Source organism: Hyaena hyaena, unplaced genomic scaffold (genome assembly GCF_003009895.1).
Source record: "Hyaena hyaena isolate Hyena2069 unplaced genomic scaffold, ASM300989v1 scaffold_917, whole genome shotgun sequence".
Taxonomy (NCBI): Eukaryota; Metazoa; Chordata; class Mammalia; order Carnivora; family Hyaenidae; genus Hyaena; species Hyaena hyaena.
Window position 1 is genome coordinate 606,731 of NW_024081537.1, and position 20,400 is coordinate 627,130.

The 20,400-nt window shown below is 37.0% G+C and overlaps 1 protein-coding gene across 1 annotated transcript in view; it reads left to right on the top strand.

Annotated features, from left to right (window-relative positions):
* GABRA3 (gamma-aminobutyric acid type A receptor subunit alpha3) overlaps positions 1-20,400 on the top strand; it is a 338,456-nt gene that overhangs the window by 194,921 nt on the left and 123,135 nt on the right. The window contains exon 4 of the mRNA XM_039220703.1: positions 4,784-4,851. Within this exon, the coding sequence (XP_039076634.1) occupies positions 4,784-4,851 (68 nt within the window). The remainder of the gene's footprint in view (positions 1-4,783; positions 4,852-20,400) is intronic.

The following is a 20,400-nucleotide window of genomic DNA, read 5'->3' on the forward strand; positions in this document are numbered from 1 at the left end:
AAATACTAATTCAAAAAGATATATGCACCCCTAAGTTCACTGCAGTATAATTTAGAATAGCCAAGATATAGAAACAACCTAAGTCTTCATTGTTAGATGAATGGATAGAAAAGATGTGGCACATATATACAATGAAATACTACTCAGCCATAAAAAGGAAGGAATTTTGGCTATTTGTGAAAACATGCACAGACTTAGTATTATACTAAGTAAAATAAGTCAGAGAAAGACAAATACCATATGATTTCACTTACATGTAGAATCTAAAATAAAACAAATGGACAAATGAAAAAAAAAACTACTCATAGATGCAGAGAATACATTGGTTGTTATCAGAGGTCAAAGGAATTATGGAGTAGGAGAAAAGAGTGAAGGGGGTCAGTTGTATAGTGATGGATGGTAACTAGCCTTATGGTGATAATCAGTTTTTAAGGTACACAAATATCAAATTATTATGTTGCACACCTGAAACTAATATAATGTTACATACCATTTTACCTCAATTAAAAAATATAAATTTGCTGTACATTCCAGGTGCCCCACAGTAGGTGGAGTAGCATAAACACAGGGCTAGACTTCAAGCCTACCAAATGTTAAAAGTTATGAATCTTGCCCAAACAGCCTGCAAAAGAGGATGTGAGTCAATTCTAGAGATTAGATTAGAGCTGACACAGACTCTTGTAATTTCTGGTCCCCTAAATCACCTGTTTGTTATTCCCCTGGAGAGCTTATCTGTAATCAATGCTATTGGGGGATGGGGTCACTGAGGGCTTCCAGTATCTAGGTCCCCAAGGGTTGTCAAAGACAAATGGAAAGGCTATTAATATAATAAGAGAACACTCCAGCTCTCAGATCTGTGAAAACCTGTCCCAAAGTGATGGTAGCCCACTCCCTAAATTCATGTAGCTAGTCAACCAAGATAGCTAGTCACATGGGACCTCATTTCTACCAGTCCAGTGTCTCTCCAAGATGAAAAGCGTGTACAATAGGCACTTATTCTCCAAAATTCCTGGTGATCTGGAAGTAAGAAAATAGAAAAGTTAGGGACTTTTTCTTCTAGCTAAATTTCCAGTCCTCAAAGCCTCACTATTCTTAGGAAAACTGTTATTGGGAAGGATTCTTGTCCATTATGGCCTATAATGAGATAAGGGGATAGAGTTGGCTTTTGTTCATAGCATTTATCTCATGAGCTTCTCTCTAATAGAATTGTGACATATTTCCACCATTAAACATTCCAGTGTCAATAAAAAAAATCAGACCTGTGCCAGAGGAGAGTAAATGAGGTATAGGGAGGATGATTAAAACCATGTCAAAGGGAAGGGAGACATAGTTAAAAGAAGTCAAGATATTTAGTCAAGAATGGAACAAGAAGAGCAAATTTAGGGGGTACCATGATAACTTTCTTTCAATCTCTGAAGGTCTTTCAATCTCAAAAGATCAAGAAGCAAATTTTGTTGTGTGAGTCCAAAGGGCAGTGCTAAGACCAATGTTTATTGTGTGCTAGGGTGGAACAACTAGAGTTGAGGAACCTGCTCTGGTTTCTGCTCAAAGGAGAAAATTCACAATTTCTTGTGAATCTATTTGAAGTCAAACTTGAAAATACAATTTGTTATGAACAACATATTAAATATAAAGACAGTGTTCACTTGCTGGCTGGCGTATCTTTAATCTTTGAGATCAAAACAAGCAGAAATGACATGAGAACTGGTTGATAAGTTCCCCACTAGTGGGAGTACCACTGAGGGCTAAGGTCATGTGTGTTCATGTAAAGACAGGAGCTTTCAAGCTCTTGCAATATCACAGTAAATTTGCAAAAGGAAACATAATTCTCTTCACGTTTGGTTTCAAAGGATAACATTGGAAGGAATTAGGATACTCAAAGCAAATAAAGAAAGCACCAAGGAGCATCTGAAAACAATGGTTAAGTAAAGTGGGAGAGGAGAGGCCTTCTTATCTCTTCATTAATTCTTGTCTTACGTTTGTCTCTATTGAGAGGACTATGAACAGGGGCTAGATTATGAACTGTAGCCCTTATCATTTCTAGTCTAATTCACTGGTCTTTTTATTAAGTTAAATGAAAGAGCAAACTCCTAATCCTTCTTTCATACAGAGAACCTGGAGTAGTGAGTGAAAACTCCCTATGTCTGGGACCCAGGACCTTAGACTTCTGGGCAACTTTTATCTATTCTCTTTGTCTTTGTCCCATTTAATCCTTGCTTGCTTATTCCTTCAATCTTCTTCTAATTATCTCTGTCTTCTTTCTTTCTTCCCCCACTTACATTCTTTCCCCTTTATTTTGTACCACTTCCCTTAATTCTCTTATCCTCCAGATTCTTTCCAAATCAAACAGATATAGAGAAAGAAGTGATTTGGCATCTTGTGTGCTAAACCAGACTTCCCAACTCCCTTTCCCTGCTGCAAAGCCAGGGAAATTTCTGAAACTTTGGGTGAGCTCTATGGGAAAACAGCATCTCCCCACTGTTTCCCTTTCTAGCAATCAAGGGGTACCTTTTAAGTGAAAGTGAATAATTGAAAGAATAGGAGCACCAAATTTGCATAAAACCTCCTACATTCCTCAGGCAGCTTACTTCTTGCTACCATTGAGCATCTTTGGTCAGACATTTTTTGCTTGGCTTTACAGTCAGAGTTCCTAGTTCAAACAAAAAGAAAATTTGGAATTTAGATGGTCTCATACGCTCATTGCACAAGAGGACAGCTAAAATGAAAATAAATGCCTTGTTTAAGGCATTATGCAAGTCAGGGACAGAGATCCAGAACCTAAGTCTTAGCTCAAGGCTCTTTGTTATAGCCATTTCCCTTTCCACTACAACCAATGACTCCACTGTCCCCTTGGTGGTCTCTTGCAATTTAACTTTACCACCAGTATCTTTCTCCTTTTTCCTCTGTAGTCTGAGTAACCAGATTTTGGTCTGCATAATTATCTTACAATTTTACACTTGTATTGGTTTAGAAAGTTCTGTATCTAACTATGTCCTACCTTGAATATTGGATTCAAATATAACTGTGGTCTCTTCCATTAATTAGTTAAGTTTGTTTTGTGTACTTGGGGTAGGACAATGATTCTCTAGCCAATGAACCTGAGAGTGCATCTGAAGGGACAAGTCTTCAGGAGGCGTGTTCTGGGTCCTAAAGTGTTGTATCTTCTCCTTCTAGCATAGAACTGGATATGAGGTAAGCCTATGCTCCAAACTATTTAAAACACAGCTCTGGTTTCAAAGGCATGTTATTTGCTGATTGCGCTTGGGAGTAAGGTGTGTGTTTTGGTGAATTGACTATAGTGTTGCTTATTAGTAATTGATACTCATAGTTTCTTCTGAAAATGTAATGTTTGTGGGTGTGCACAGTGGCCTTGAATATACTCAGTGCATGAGTAGAGGAACAGTGTATTAAGCCTAAGGGATGGTTCTGGAAAGTAGGAAGTCAACAGTATCTAAGGGACATCTGGGCCAGAACCCAGGACTGGATGAATATAGTGAATATGCTACAGATGAAGTAGGTAGGTATGTTCTCTACCTCTCCATAAGAGAAAAGAAATAGTGCCATAGATTACAGTAATCAGTCTCATTATATATTTATATATGTATATGTATATAAATATATGTGTATAAATATGTATATGTATATAAATATACATCAAGTCTTGTGTGGGCTTTATTGGTATTGGCTGTACTACTAGTACTGGGGTTTGGTATGCTGGTCTAATCTGAGATTATTTGAATTTAATATAATGATGGGGTCTTTGCTAGGCTGAAGTGGGCTGCCCTGTGTTCTGTTTGAGGAATGCTGGAGTGTGTAGGCTAGTCTGGGCTGCAAATAAACAGGGCTGACTGAAGCAGGAAAAGAGAAACCTAGCAATGAAATAACTTCACTTCTCTGGGTATCATTTTACAACTTGGTAAATATATGATAAGATTTATCCATCCATACCAAAAATGTTCAGTGAGTACCATGTGAATAACAGGGTCCTTTTCAATGTATTAAGAATACAGAGATAAAAAAACAGGGACATTGCCATACAGGAGCTTTTGGGTAAGGTGGGGGAGGCAGATAAGTAAATAGACAGTTACAATAAAGGAAAATAAATGCAAAGACCATTAATCAGGTGATATCAGTCATTTTCAACTCTCAGTCATTTAACGTTGTCAACTAAAGTTCATTTCTCCTTCATGCAAAGTCTGTTGTGGATCCAGGCAACTTTCCAGGGAAGTTTTCCTTCATGTGTTGGCTCATTACCAGGCTGTTTCAACCTTACGGGAGCTCTAGAATAACATGTTTCCATGATCTTGCATTGACATTAATTGTTCCAGCCAGAGAGTAACATATATAACTCCCCACCCCACCCCCCCGCCCCAGCCAAAACCATTCACATGGCCTCTCTATACATTAAGTGGGCAGGAGAGTGGGAAGACAATCATTCTATGTTTCTGGAAGTGTTAGAGTTGGATATTAGATCATTGGTAACCTACCACAGGTATGGGTAATCCCAATGTGAGAGTCCAGTACATAATAATGTGAGTAATCTCTCAGGGCTCTTCTTAAACTTTGGAGTTTGGGGATTCTGTTATCATTCTTAATGATATCTAAACCTTTACCTGTACCTAACATGTTCTCTGAAGAAATATTACAGGTTTTCTTATCACTGTCAAGTATCCTTTCTCAGAAGTAGCAAATTGGCTATCATTTGGAGTACTGTGCTGGACTCTCTCTGAGATGAGGGAACTGACTTTCATGACACTCTGCTTTCCTACTTTCTCTGGCCTAGATGCAGTGACTGAAGTGAAGACTGATATCTACGTGACCAGTTTTGGCCCCGTGTCAGACACTGACATGGTAAGTAAAGTTCCTGCAAAGGTAAAAGTGAAAGATGATACAACAGATAAAAGAAATTGGGGTTTGTAGCGATGTTCTAAGGAGTAGCCTTGTCTCATATGTATTCACTATGCTCACCATCCTGCATTTGGTCAAATTCATCTTTTCCCCTGCTCTCCCCACTTATTCACATATAAAGCATATACCCTCATCAGGAATACCCTTCCTTTCGTTCCACAACACATTTTTCGAAATTCAGCTTGTCTCTCTATCCTCAGTTAAACTTTCCCTGATGTCTCCCTTCACATTTTGCTAGCACTACACACACATTAGCAGAAATAGGTCATGTAAGGAGAGCACTCTAGTGGGGGCTCTTAGTCAAGCAGCCTGTGGTATCATCCAAAAAGTCTGTTCCTTGCAAACAGGCCCTATTCTCTGGGGACATGGACTGACCATGGTTTTGCAAAATGTTTGGAGGAAGAGTCAAAACCACTTCTGGAAACTGGTGTTTCTACAGATATGAGCAAGGGAGAGCTTCAGAGCAGATTGAAAGAATAAGTCAGGGCACAGCAGAGCTAGTAAGGGGCAACTCATGAGCTCTCTGCAAGGACTAGTTTTTTCCATTATCCCTTGCTGCCAAAGCAAAGCATGTAGAGTTGAGGCAGGAGACCTCATCCTAATGGACCATCTGATCAATACCTACTAAGTGTCAGATATTTGATTGAATAATTATCATGTAAGGAAACAAACTGTTATCTGCCCAATATGCCTGGCAGTTACTAGATGCTCAATAAATTTCTGTTAAATGAGTGACTATGTACGGAAAATAAAAATCTTAAGATCAGAAAAAAATGCCTTAAAAATATTAAATGTCCAACAAATATAAGATGTCCAAAATTATTAAATGTCCATATTTGCTACTTGGAATTGTTTTCTATTTATTTTCAGTGGGGCTACTACTTAAGCAGGAGATGATCTTCTTTAGGCCTGTTGGGTAGATACAAACAGTTGTAAAGGGACATGATAGAGTTTGCCTGTAGGTAATATATAATTATTGAGTAGATTTGAGTAGACAAATAAAAACATACAAGTGTTGTTTTAGAATGATTTAGCATTCTGTATAGCAGTCTAGCAGTCTGTATAGGGTGAACCATAAGGGGGAAAGGCTAGAGGCTGAGAGTTGGTTTAGGTATATTGATTTTACATGGCTCTTCCTTCAATTAGACAAGGTCTACAAGTCAGTTGGAGAAGTGGGCTAGTTTTCAGCAGAGGAAGTTATGAGTTGGTTGTGAGGCAAGCCCTGAACTTTATCTTTCAAGTGTGGAACAAAGAGGATACAGAGAAGTGGGAAGCTCCTTTTCTACTCCTTAAGAGCAAGTATCAAGTCTTCATGGCTTCCCTGATACTTAATAGAGTATTTGACACATAGAGAGAGTTCAGTAAGGGGCATGTTTGATGTATGAGGGGTGGAGGAGATGTGTCTCTCATAGGGGCATCAGGAAAGCCTGTGTGTCTAGATTGTTCCATCACAACATATTGACTACTAATGCCCACAGCTTCAGATCTAAGCATGCATTAAAACTATTGTCAGTTGGTCATTGAGCAAGTACTCCTTAGGAGGCCAACTCTAGGGACCCCTATATTCATAGAACTTATAGACCATTGGATATAACCAGATTCACCAGGGATATGAGCTCTATCTTTGTAATGCTGGAAACTAGTGATGGATTAGGATTTTTACAAGAAAGTGACTGAAGCTACACTTTGAACATACACTCACACACTCTGACTCATGCACCAGTATCCACAAATACATTCAGACATGTGTATATGCACATAAGAAAATACATACAGAATAAAAACAGTCCAATGTTATCCCAGATACTTCATGAACATATGTGTGTAAATGTACCTAAATCCAGGGATACTACAGAAACACACATGCAACCCCTACCCAAACCAGGTCCTCTCCCTGATCCTACCCACCCAAGCAGGCACATATGGGTATGAAGAGGCCCTGGAGACATATTAAACAATCTAGATTTTCTGTCTCTTGAAGTCTCATATTCTGCTTGCTTGTTTGTTTTTCTCCCTCATGATTAAGCAGAAAGCAACAGAATGGCTTTCTTTCTTTTTTTTTTTTAATACTTTACTGTCAAGTTGGTTTCCATATAACACCCAGTGCTCATCCCCACAAGTGCCCTCCTCCATGCCCATCACCCCCTTTCCCTCCCCCCCATATGCATCAGTCCTCAGTTTGTTCTCAACATTCAAGAGTCTCTCATGGTTTGCTCCCCTCCCTCTCCCCCCATATTTCCCCCCTTCTTCACCCCCATGGTCCTCCTTTAAGTTCCTCCTAATCCTCCTATACATGCAAACATATGGTATTTGTCCTTCTCTGCCTGACTTATTTCACTCAGCATAACACCCTCAAGGTCCATCCATGTTGCTACACGTGGCCAGATTTCACTGTTTCTCATTGCCATGTAGTATTCCATGGTATAGATAAACCACATCTTCTTGATCCATTCATCCATTGATGGACAGTTAGGCTCTTTCCATGTTTTGGCTATTGTTGAGAGTGCTGCTATGAACATTGGGGTCCATGTGCCCCTATGCATCAGCACTCCTGGATCCCTTGGGTAAATTCCTAGCAGTGCTATTGCTAGGTCATAAGGGAGTTCTATTGTTAATTTGTTGAGAAACCTCCACACTGTTTTCCAGAGGGGCTGCACCAGTTGACATTCTCACCAACAGTGTCGGAGGGTGTCCGTTTCTCCACATCCTCGCCAGCATCTAGAGTTCTCTGATTTGCTCATTTTAGCCACTCTGACTGGCGTGAGGTGGTATCTCAGGGTGGTTTTGATTTGTATTTCCCTGATGAGGAGGGATGTTGAGCATCGTTTCATGTGTCTGTTGGCCATCTGGATGTCCTCTTGGGAGAAGTATCTGTTCATATCTTCTGCCCATTTCTTCACTGGGTTGTTTGTTTTTTGGATGTGGAGTTTGGTGACTTCCTTAGAGATTTTGGATACTAGCCCTTTATCTGATACGTCATTTGCCACTATCTTTTCCCATTCCATCGGTTGTCTATTAGTTTTATGGATTGTTTCCTTTGCCGTGCAGAAGCTTTTAATCTTGATGAGGTCCCAATAGTTCATTTGTGCTCTTGATTCCCTTGCCTTTGGGGCTGTGTCAAGTAAGAAATGGCTGCGGTTGAGGTCAAGGAGGTTGTTTCCTGCTTTCTCCTCTAGGGTTTTGATGATTTCCTGTCTCACCATCCCAGACTTTAGCCTCTACTACAAAGCTGTCATCATCAAGACAGTATGGTGTTGGCACAAAAACAGAAACATAGACCAATGGAATAGAATTGAGAACTCAGAAACGGACCCAAAAGTATACAGCCAACTAATCTTTGACAAAAGCAGGAAAGAGTATCCAATGGAAAAAAGACAGCCTCTTTAACAGATGGTGCTGGGAGAACTGGACAGAATGGCTTTCTTGATAAGGAAGGCAGAATTCGATCAAATACATTTCAGGTTATTTTTAGCATACTTCCATCTTGTTACAAGGCTGAATGGCTATGACCTGGCTGGGAAAAACATTTACGGTGTTTTTGAAAATTTCTTCTTCCTGTAGTAATTTGTATACTGTGGCAATTGACCCTGGGTCAGGAGTGACTTTGGATGAAGCATCAGAGACTTGTCTGGCTTTAGTAACTAGCTGAAGCAATAACCCCAGGCTCTCCTGAGACCACCAACTGCTTGGGTGAGTAGATAAAAATTAGAGCTGTCTGGGTTCTTGACTCACTTCCAGCCAAATGGAGTTTTGGTCCATAATATTTCCTAAGCAAATAGAAACACTTTTTTTTTGTTGTTCATAAAGAGGAAGAATTGTGGTACCACTTTGAGTATTGAACCAGAATCACCCATAACCCTTTGAAGCCATTATACTCATTGCTCAAACACTGACTCCCACAGACATAGATCCTGAGTTTGACTAAAAGCTCCATGAAGGGCCATATCTGTTTTGTAAATCTCAGTACCATTAATACCTGATCAATCTTTAACACTCGGTAGACTCAACCATTTGTTAAATGCAAGAATAAATGAGATGAAACAAATTAAATTGGAGGGGAAAATTATGACTGTTTTCCTCCATTTGACTGAAAGTTTGTCATAGTTAGAGAACATATCAGGAACATTTCTGTATCTCTACCATCTAGCATAGGAATGGACACAGGTCCGTATTTATTGAGATGATAGGAAACATTAGAAGCAAGCCCTACAGACAAAGAGTAAAAGTTGCTTTCTTCAGGAGACACTGTGGAGTAGCAAGACTAATGAGTCAATGATTGATGACTCTAAGCTTTGGGCTGCTAGTTTTGGTGGCTTCTCCACGTATGTATATAAGGAGCTATGACAATAGGGAATCAGCCAGAAATGAAAACAAACAGTAGTAGATGTTTCTAAGGGAAAAGTCAGAGAAAGAAAATTTACTGAAGAGTACAGGATGTAAATTGAAAACTGATTACAATGGGAATTTTACAGGCATCACAAATGAAAGGTTTGTGTTAAATATTTGTAACAAATAAAGCTCGACGGTTAAAAAATACATGCTGTTTCTCAGCAGTAATACCAATCCTGTTACCCGTGGTCTCCCAGGAGAGAAAGATAAAAAGGGATACAATCCCAACTTAAATTAATTAAGGCAATGTGACCTATGACTTTCTACTTTAGGAGAGTTAATACCATTTTCTCAATTGATGTATGGGAAGATGGTGTAGGTGGCAATGAGGGGAAGGCTGCAAAAGATTTAGTGAAAATGAAGTTTCATTGCCACTTCACTTCTCTTTCAAATTGGGTATGTCCATTCCTTACCAGTGAGCAATGGGTCTTGGAAAGTATGAATTTACCCTGGTCTCTCAAGATCCTTTGAATTAGAATGCAGAGAGGGTGCGATAGTGGCTTTAAAATGGAATGTTATGCATATGGCCAGTGATTGGAAAAAAAAGGTAGAAAGGACACTGTTGATATTTTCTAAGAGAGTGGATATTAAGTGTTTTCAGTACACACATACACACAACTGTGTGAAGTGATGTGTTAATTTATGGTGATAACTTCACAATGTATACATGTATTAAACTATCACATTACACAGCTTTACAGTCACATTGTACAACCTGAATATATACAATTTTTAGTTGACACTCAGATCTCAGTAAAGCTCGAAAAAAAGAAAGCTAACAGCTGAGAAAAACTTTGGATGGTCTCCTGGTCCAAACCACCTTCTGACAAAATTTCCATTCTAATTCCCATATTAAGGCTCAAGGTTTTGACATTTCATAGGTTCAGGGACCCAGGGTCCTGAATTATGTATTTAATAAATATCTATCTGAATGTACTGATAAAGCTAGTGAGAAAATGAAGAGGACAAAGAGTAATAGTGTTAGTAGAGTCAGGATGAGAACAACTAGGAAACAAAATGCCAATTCTAAGTATTGTCTACTTCACTCTCTTCCCAGGAATACTTTCATTGTTTAAATACTCGCTAGGTAACAAGTGCCAGCTGCCACTTGTCAACAGAGAAACTCCCTAGGGTATACAGTAAACAATCAGGTAATGATGCAAGTAGTAATATAGTAAAAACTAATCATATAGTGTAATGAAAAAAATAGAGGCTTGAGAAATAAGAATTCATAAAAGATATTATAATCATAATTCTTGATAACAGATGGCATATATTTTGGTCTGACAGCTGCTTATGAAAATCATGCAAAGTTGCCGGGGTATCCAAAGACCATCCAGGGAAAAAAAAGGTTTTATTGCTTTAAAAGAAAGTAGCATGGGGACCTCCTTCCTGGTGGCAATGGGCTTGAAATTATTGTACCTGTTTCCACCATAGCACTGGAAAAAGTGGCTATGTTCACTTCAAGCCCTAACTTACTGGTGGTCTAAGGCACTGAATTAAGGGGAGACTCTGTCTGTTTTGAAAGCCTCTTGGGCTTTCAGTTTCCTACTCTTCCATAGTATACCATATCCCCAATACAATATAGAAAGGAGTCCATGTCTGTGGGGTTTTGCCTAAGAATCCATGACAGGAATCTCCTGGGCTACTTTTATGTAAAATAGATAGGCTAATCAGACTGTCTCAAGACCTAAGTGCAACTGAAAATGGCAGGTGGATTATCATTCTTCAAAATTCAGAATGATAGTAAAAGAAGGCAAGGAGCAAAGGGAAGACCAGATGGTCAAAATAAGGGAGGAGTGGCCTGACCGTAAAGCAGTGACAATGCCTTCACTGTAATGCAGTTGTCAAGTACCTTGGTCTCAGACCCTGCTCAAGTTAAATCAGGCTTGCAGGCCCTTTATGGGATCCTGCTTTGATACACTGCCCAATGTTACAGAATTGAAGACATTCAGAGTCTAACACCAAACCAAAAATTCTTCCCCAAGAGCTACATGTCATTCTTTGCCTAGTGTAGTGCCTTTCCCAGGAGGCAGATTTAGGCTTCTTATCTAGAATATTTTATTTAAATGCCTCACAAAACAATGAAAATTATTTGTCAGTTTGGAGGCCATCATTCTTGAAGAGTATACAAGGGAGGAATTAATTGCATTTCTAGAATGGTCAGGTCAGAATTGATTGCTTTGGGCCAGAGGTCACGGGATTCTTATAGAGCAAATGATCACAGTGTTATTCTCCCCAATAGTTCTGACTGTACAGAAAAAAAATATATTAAAAATTGGGGACCCACCACCTAGCTTTTTAAAAATCTTAAATATTTTAACATACTTTTTCTTTTTTCTTTTAATATTTTTATTTATTTCTAGGAGAGAGAGAGAGAGACAGCGTGAGCAGGGGAGGGTCAGAGAGAGAGGGAGTCACAGACTCTGAAACAGGCTCCAGGCTCTGAGCTGGCAGTCAGCACAGAGCCCGACGCGGGGCTCGAACCCACGAACCGCGAGATCATGACCTAAGCGAAAGTCGGACGCTTAACCGACTAAGCCACCCAGGCGCCCCTAACATATTTTTTCTTAAAATAAAAAATCTTTAGAGATACAGATGAAGTCCCCTATGTACCTTATCCTGATCCCATTTCTCTCTCTCTCCCTTCTTAGAGATAATTACAATAATGAATTTGCTTTTTTGTTTGGTCACTTCCACACATACTCTAGACTTATACCTAGGCTTATTATATCACATACAATAGAAAATATTACAATAAATAACATATAGTAGTTTTCATGTTTTCAAACTATAAATACATTTGAAACTATAAAATGCAGCAGATTGTATATTATTTTACAACTCATCTTTTCAACCATGTATTGGAAGCTATTCTTTTTGATGCATTTAACTCTAATTCATTTATTATAACTATTATAGACTTTACAGTGTATGCATATTTTTATTCATACATTTGTCCAATTATCTTGCCAATATGCATTAAGGCACTTTTCAATTTTTGACTATTAAAAACACCAATACAACATTCTTATGCATGTCTTATTGAGAATGTGTTTGTGTTTGTTACTGTAGGGTACATACTTATAGATAAACTTTTTTATTTGTAGGGGTTTTACATTTTTAACTTTTTTCAGATAGGACCACATTACTCTCTTGATGGGTTTTACCAATTTATAAGTCCACTGGTAGTGTATGAAAGCTCCATTTCTCTGAACTTTTGCTAATACTTTCTGCTACACATTTTTTTGCCGTTCTGATAGATATGAAATGGTGTCTGATATTATTTGCATTTTACTGATTATCTTTGAGGTTAAGTATCCTTTTTATACAATATGGCCACTAAAAACAAGATGCCTTTGCCACAACCTCTATTACTACTACAGCAAAAGTAGAAACTCCATGCAGATCCTTTTTCTTCATGTTGACACTTCTGAATTGAAGTTCCTGTGGTGTGTGTGTGTGTGTGAGAGAGAGAGAGAGACAGAGAGAGAGACAGAGAGAGACAGGGACATTGGTGTTTTTTTTAGATCACTAGTCTAATTCTAACTCCAAAAAATGCTGGTAATTTATTTTGATTCCTAATTTAGGAAGACAGAACTCATAATATGGGAATTTCTGTAAGATTTTATAGAAAGGCCAAATGATAGCGAACAGTATAATAAACATGATAGTTATATAGATAGATCTACTCTACAACTTATTACTAGTTTTCTAAGGTGTGTATGTGTGTGTTATAAATGTATCTCAAATCTTTCAACCTCTCTTTTGTCCCCTATTAAGATGATTGCATGATTGTTCTCTTTAATCTGTTAATGCAGTTAATTCCATTAATAAGATTTTCTAATATTAGGTCATCTTTACATTTCTTGAAATAATTAAACTTGATAATGATTTTTAAATACAGTTATTTGTTTGTTTATTATTTTATTCACGGTTCTTTGTAACTGTGTTCATAAGAGTTCCCAAATTAAACCAGTTCTCATTACCTTAACAGGTAGTACTCTCGTTCAGGTCACCATTGTCTCTAGCATATCCAGCTGCAAAAATCCCCTAACTGATTCCCCTGTCTCTACTCTTGCCATCCTACGGTTCTTTAAAAGATGGTAGTGATGATATATATAATACACACACACACACACACACACACACACACACACACACACAGAATAGTTTAATGGAACCTCATGTACCCATCACTCAGTTCAAATATTAAAATATTTTTGGCAAATCTTATTTCATCTGTATTCCTACCACTACCCACAACTGTTCCCCACATTTTGTCTCTTTTTCATTATTAAATTTATCAGAAGTTTTCTATATTGTTATTGTCAAAGTAACTTGTTTTGAGTTTTGTTCATCATGTGTATTATTTCTTTTTCGTTTTCTGTTTCACCAATTGTTGCACATTTTTCTGGATCATTTTTTTTCTTTCATCCTTCCCTCTCTCCCTGCCATCTACCCATACTTCCTTCCTTTTTCCTTATTAGAAGCTTATCAGACCCCCACCATCTATGGCCCAGACAGAGAAGCACACAGTGTGGGGACTGACACACACATCATGGGCAGTGAGAGGAAGTGGAGGCAGCAGGGTGGCTCTAGGGAGTCCATGGATGGTTGGAGGTGGAAGGAGAGTGGGAAACAGGGGCAGAGACCAGAGATGCTTCTGCCACTGCTACACCCCTGCTTTCCCCACAAACATCAATTATCTTTTTCTTTACTTTACTGGAGTACTCTGTGGTCCTTCTGGTTTCTTTAGGTAGATTAGCTTAGGCTTGTACTTTTTCTTAGCTATCTTTAAGACCTCTTTATAGCTATCAATTTCCTTCCAAGTATTACTTGAGTTTACCACTATAAGATTTCATATTCTAGAAGTATTTTTACTGTTTAGTCTTAAGTATTTTCTAATACCCTTTATGTTTTTTCTTTGCTTCTTGTAATTTTTATAGTGGGGTTTTAAAGTTTCAAATATAAAACTTTGTTATTAATTTCTAATTTAATGCCTTATATTGAAAAAATGGCCTGGAGATTATGAAATACTTCTGTGTCTTGAGATTTGCTTTATGACTTAGCACATGATCATTTGTTTTTGGTTAAAAAAAATGTGTTTTAAAATGTTAGGTAGATAAGTGTGTGTGTGTGTGTGTGTGTGTGTGTGTGTGTGTGTGTGTGTGCGCCCATTAGCTCATCTTGTCAGTTGGGCCCTTCACATATTTTAATCATGCAAATTGTCAGCCTGATTGTTCTTGTTCTTCCATTTATTGAGAATCTAAAGGTTTGTAACTTTCTCTTCATAATTCAATTTTTACCTTATGTATATTGAGTTTGTGCTATCTTATACATAAAAATTTAGAATTGTTATTTTTCCACTGGAGATCTTTATTTTTTAATGTAATGAGATATTTTATCCCAAAGAAAAAGGTTTGTATTACAGTCCACTGTACCTGTACTTTATAGTTTTACCACTTTATTTTGATAGGGTTTGCCCATGTATGTTTTTATTACCTTACTTTCAACCTGTGTTTTTATGTTTCTTTAGGTGTACTCTTGTGTATATATATATATAGCATGCAGCTATACTGTATATTTATCCTTAGAGTATATTGTTTGTTTCTATTATCTCATGTATTCTTTTTTCCATGTTTTTCCATACTTTTTTTCTTGTATTCTAAAGATTAAAGCATTTTCTATATTCCTAATTGTTTTCCCTACTGTTTTATAAGTTTTACATTTTAGTTCTAGTACATTCTTTGGTGGTTACTTTAAATGTTAACATCCATATGTGACCTTAAGTTTAATATCTTCACTCTCCTCCCAAATAATACAATAATTCACTAACGAACATATCCCTACTCTTTCCTTCCATTAGGTTTACTTTAATTATTTATTCTACCTAGTTTTTATAGTCCTTGTTATTTCTACAGAGTCATTTTTTGTTTACCCATATGTTTATTAATACTTGTGCTCACTATTCCTTCTTTCATCTTGCTGCTGGTTTAATTTTCAACTACATAAATACATGTACCATTCTCCAGAATAGATCACGTATTAGGCCATGTAACAAGTCACAACAATTGAAAAAGAAGTCATACCATGCATTTTTTCTGACCACAATGCTATGAAACTGGAAATCCGACCAGAAGAAAAAATCTGGAAAGAGCATTAATTTATGTAGGTTAAGTAAAATGCTACCAGACAATGAATGGGTCAATGAAGAAATAAAGGAAGAAATCAAAACGTACATAGAAACAAATGAAAATGAAAACATAATGGTCCAAATCCCTTGGGATGCAGCAAAAGCAGTCCTAAGAAGGAAGTATATAGCAATAGAGCCTTACCTCAAGAAGCAAGAAAAATCTCAACCTAACCTTGCACCTAAAAGAACTAGATAAAGAACAACAAACAAAATAAAACCAGCAGAAAGAAGAAAATAATAAAATTTAGAGTTGAAATAAATGATGTAGAAATTAAAAAATGTAATTAAATAGATCAGTGAAACCAGGAGCTGGTTCTTTGAAAAAAATCAACAAAATTAATAAACCTTTAGCCAGACATCAGAAGAGAAATACTGAGAAAGAAAGAAAGAGAGAGAGAGAGAAGTACTCAAAATCAGAAATGAAAGAGAAAGAACAACCAACACCGCAGAAATAAAAATAATTGTAAGAGAATATTATGAAAAGCTCTATGCTGATAAATTGGACAATGTAGAAGAAATGGATAAAATCCTAGAAGCATAAAATCTACTAAAACTGAACTAGGAAGAATAGAAAATTTGAACAGATTGATTATAAGCAAGGAAATTCAGTCAATAACAAAAAATTCCAAACAAAGACCAGGACCAGATGGCTCCCCAGGGGAATTCTACCATTTAAAGAAGAGTTAAAACCTATTCCTTGCAAACAGTCCTCAGAAATAGAAGGAAAACTTACAAATTCATTCTGTGAGGCTAATATCACCCTGATCCCAAAACCAGATAAAAATACCGAAAAGAGGAGAACTACAGGCCAATATCTCTCATGAACATGGATGCAAAAATTCTAAACAAAATATTAGGAAACAGAATCCAAGAATACATTAAAAAATATTCATCACCATCAAGTAGAATTTATTCCCAGGATGCATGCGATTCAGTAGTTTATTTTTTAATTTAAAAAAAAAATTTAATGTTTCTTTGTTTTTGAAAGAGGAAGAGAGACAGAGCATGAGTGGGGAAGGGACAAAGAGAGAGGGAGACACAGAATCCAATGCAGGCTCCAGGCTATGCTGACAACAGAGAGCCCAACACAGGGCTCAAACTCACAAACCATGAGATCATGACCTGAGCTAAAGTCAGATGCCCAACTGACTGAGCCACCCAGGTGCCCCGATTCAGTATTTGTAAATGAATTAATGTGATACGTCATATTAATAAAAGAAGGGTAAAACCTACATGATTATTTCAACAGACACAGAAAAAGCATTTCACAAAGTACAACATCTGTTCATGATAAAAGCCCTCAGCAAAGTAGGTTTAGAGGGACTATACCTCAATATAATAAAGGCCATATATGAAAAACCCATGGCCAACATCATACTCACTGGGAAAAAACTGAGAGGATCTCTCCTAAAGTCAGGAACAAGACAAAGATGTCCACCCTCACCACTTTTATTTAACATAGTACTGGAAGTCCTAGCCACAGCAATTAGACAACGAAAAGAAATAAAAAGTATCAAATCAGGGGCGCCTGGGTGGCTCAGTCGGTTAAGTGTCCGACTTCGGCTCAGGTCATGATCTCACAGTTCGTGGGTTTGAGCCCCATGTCAGGCTCTGTGCTGACAGCTAGCTCAGAGCCTGGAGACTGTTTCAGATTCTGTATTTCCCTCTCTCTCTGACTTTCCCCTGCTCATACTGTCTCTCTCTGTCTCAGAAATAAATTTTAACAAAACATTTTTAAAAAAGTATCAAATCAGTAAGGAAGAAGGAAAACTTTCACTATTTGCAGATGACATGATACTATATGTAGAAAACCCTAAAGACTCCACCAAGAAACTATTAGAACTTATTAGTGATTTCAGTAAAATCTCAGGATATAAAAATCAATGTGCAGAAATCTGTTGCATTTGTATATATTAATAATGAAACAGCAGAAAGAGAAATTAAGAAAACAATCCCATTGGGGAACCTAAGTGACAACTCTTGGTGTCAGCTTGGATCATGATCTCACAGTTCATGAGTTTGAGCCCCATGTTGAGCTCTGCATGGACAGCACAAGACCTTCTTGGGATCCCATCTCTCCCTCTTTCTAACCCCCTCCACTTGTGCTCATGTGCTCTCTCTCTAAAAATAAATAAACTTTAAAAAAAGAGAACAATCCCATTTACAACCATACTCCAAAGAGTAAGATATCTAGGAACAAACCTACCCAAAGAGGTGAAAAGCATGTACTCTAAAAGCTCAAAAACATTGATGCAAGAAATTGAAGACAACGAAATGGAAAGACATTCCATGCCAATGGATTGGAAGAATAAATATTGATAAACGGCCTATACTACTCAAAACAATCTACAGATTTAATGCAATTCCTATCAAAATACCAACAACACTTTTCACAGAATGAGAATGGACAATCCTAACATTTATATGGAACCACAAAGACACTGATAGCAAAAGCAATTTTGAAAAAGAGAAGCAAAGCAGGAGGTATATTCAAGTTATATTACGAAGCTGTAGTAATCGAAACAGTATGGTAATACATAAATAGACACATAGATCAATAGAACAGAGTAGAATACCCAGAAATAAACCCACAGTTATATAGTCAACTAATCAATAAAGGAGGCAAGAATATTGATTGGGAAAAAGACAGTCTCTTCAACAAATGGTGTTGGGAAAACCAGAAAGTAACATGCAGAAGAATGAAACTGGAACATTTTGTTACGCCATACAAAAAAATAAACTCAAAATGGGTTAAAGACCTAAATATGAGACCTGAAATCATAACAATTCTAGAAGATACCTCAAACAGTAATGTCTCAGACATCAACCATAGCATCATTTTTCTAGATATGTCTTCTGAGGCAAGGGAAACAAAAGCAAAAATAGACTATTGGGACTACCTAGAAACAAAAATCTTTTGCACAGCAAAGGAAACAACTAACAAAAGTAAAAAGCAACCTACTGAATGGAAGAAGGTATTTGCAAAAGACATATCCAAAAAGTGTTAAAAATAGAACTATGCTATGACCCAGCAATTGCACTACTAGGCATTTATCCAAAGGATACAAAAATACTGATTCAATGGGGGCACATGCACCCCAATGTTTATAACAGAATTATCAGCAATAACCAAATTACAGAAAGAGTCCAAATGTCTACTGACTGATGAATAGATAAAGAAGATGTGGTGCACGCACACACACACACACACACACACTGGAATATTATTCAGTCATCAAAAGGAATGACATCTTGCCATTTACAACAACATGGGTGGAACTAGAATGTATTCTATGTGAAATAAGCCAGTCAGAGAAATACAAATGTCATATGATTTTACTCAAGAGCAATTTAAGATACAAAAAAAAAGATGAACATAGGGGAAGAGAAAGAAAAATAAAATAAGATAAAAACAGAGAGGGAGGCAAACCATAAAAGACTGTTAACTATAGACAACTAACTGAGGGTTGCTGGAGGGGAGGTGGGTGGGATGATGGGCTAAATTGGGTGACAGACCTTAAGGAGGGCACTTGTTGGGATGAGCACTGGGTGTTATATGTAAGTGATGAATTACTAAATTCTCCTAAAACCAATACTACATTGTATGTTAACTAATTTGAATTTAAATAAAATCTTGGAAGGGAAAAAAATGGTTAGTACCAAAAATATATAAAGAACTGACACAGTCAACACCCAAAAAACGAATAATCCAATTAAAAAAATGGTCTAAAGATATGAACAGACATTTCTCCAAAGAAGACATACAGATGGCCAAAAGACACATGAAAAGATGTTCATTATCACTTAACATCAGGGAAATGCAAAATCAAAACTACAATGAGATATTACTTCATACCTGTCAGAATGGCTAAAATAAAAAAACATAAGAAACAAGTGCTGGTGAAGATGTGGAATAAAAGTAATCCTACTGCACTGTTGGTCAGAATGCAAAGTGATGAAGCCACTCCGGAAAGCAGTATGGAAGTTCCTCAAAAAGTTAAAAATAGAACTGTCCTATGATCCAGTAATTGCACTACTGGATTTCCCTCCCATAATGCAAAAATATTTATTTGAAATGAAAGATGTGTATAGCAGTATTATTTACAATAGCCAAATTATGGAGGCAGCCCAAATATCCACTGATAGATGAATGGATAGGTAAGATGTGGAATATTTACACAAAGGAATATTACTCAGCCATGAAAAAGAATGTGATCTTGCCATTTGCAATGACACCAATGGAGCTAGAGTCTAAAACTAAGCAAAATAAGTCAGAGAAAGACAAATATCATATGACCTAATTCATATGTGTAATTTAAGAAACAAAAGAAAGCAGTAGAGTGAAGAGAGAGAGGGAGAGAGAAACAAAGAAACAGGCTCTTAACTATAGAGAAGAAACTGATGACTACCTGAAGGGAGGGTGGGGGAATAAGTGAAATAGGTGATGGAGATTAAGGAGTGCAGTTGTTATGATAAGTACTAGGTGATGTATGGAATTGTGGAATCACTATTTTGTATACCTGAAACTAATATAATACTGTCTATTAACTAAAGTAGAATTAAAATAAAATTAAAAAAAAATATTTATAGAGCACCTACTATATACCAGGTAGAGTTTTAGGTGCTAGAGATATAGCAGCAAATAAAACAAAGTCTCTGGTCCCATGAAGCTTCCAGTCTAGTGGAATGAAAGAAATAGTAACCAAATAAAAATACATTCTGTTAGTGCTATCTGACAAAATAATGGTATTCTTCAAATCTACTATGTGTTGTCTTGGGTCATTTTTGTTATATTGAGATTGCAACTCATTATGTTCTCAAAGCTGAGGATGCATATATTTCAACAATTGTAAGAGAAACTGTCATCTATTAGTACTTTAAATATCATTTCTCCACATTTTCTCTAT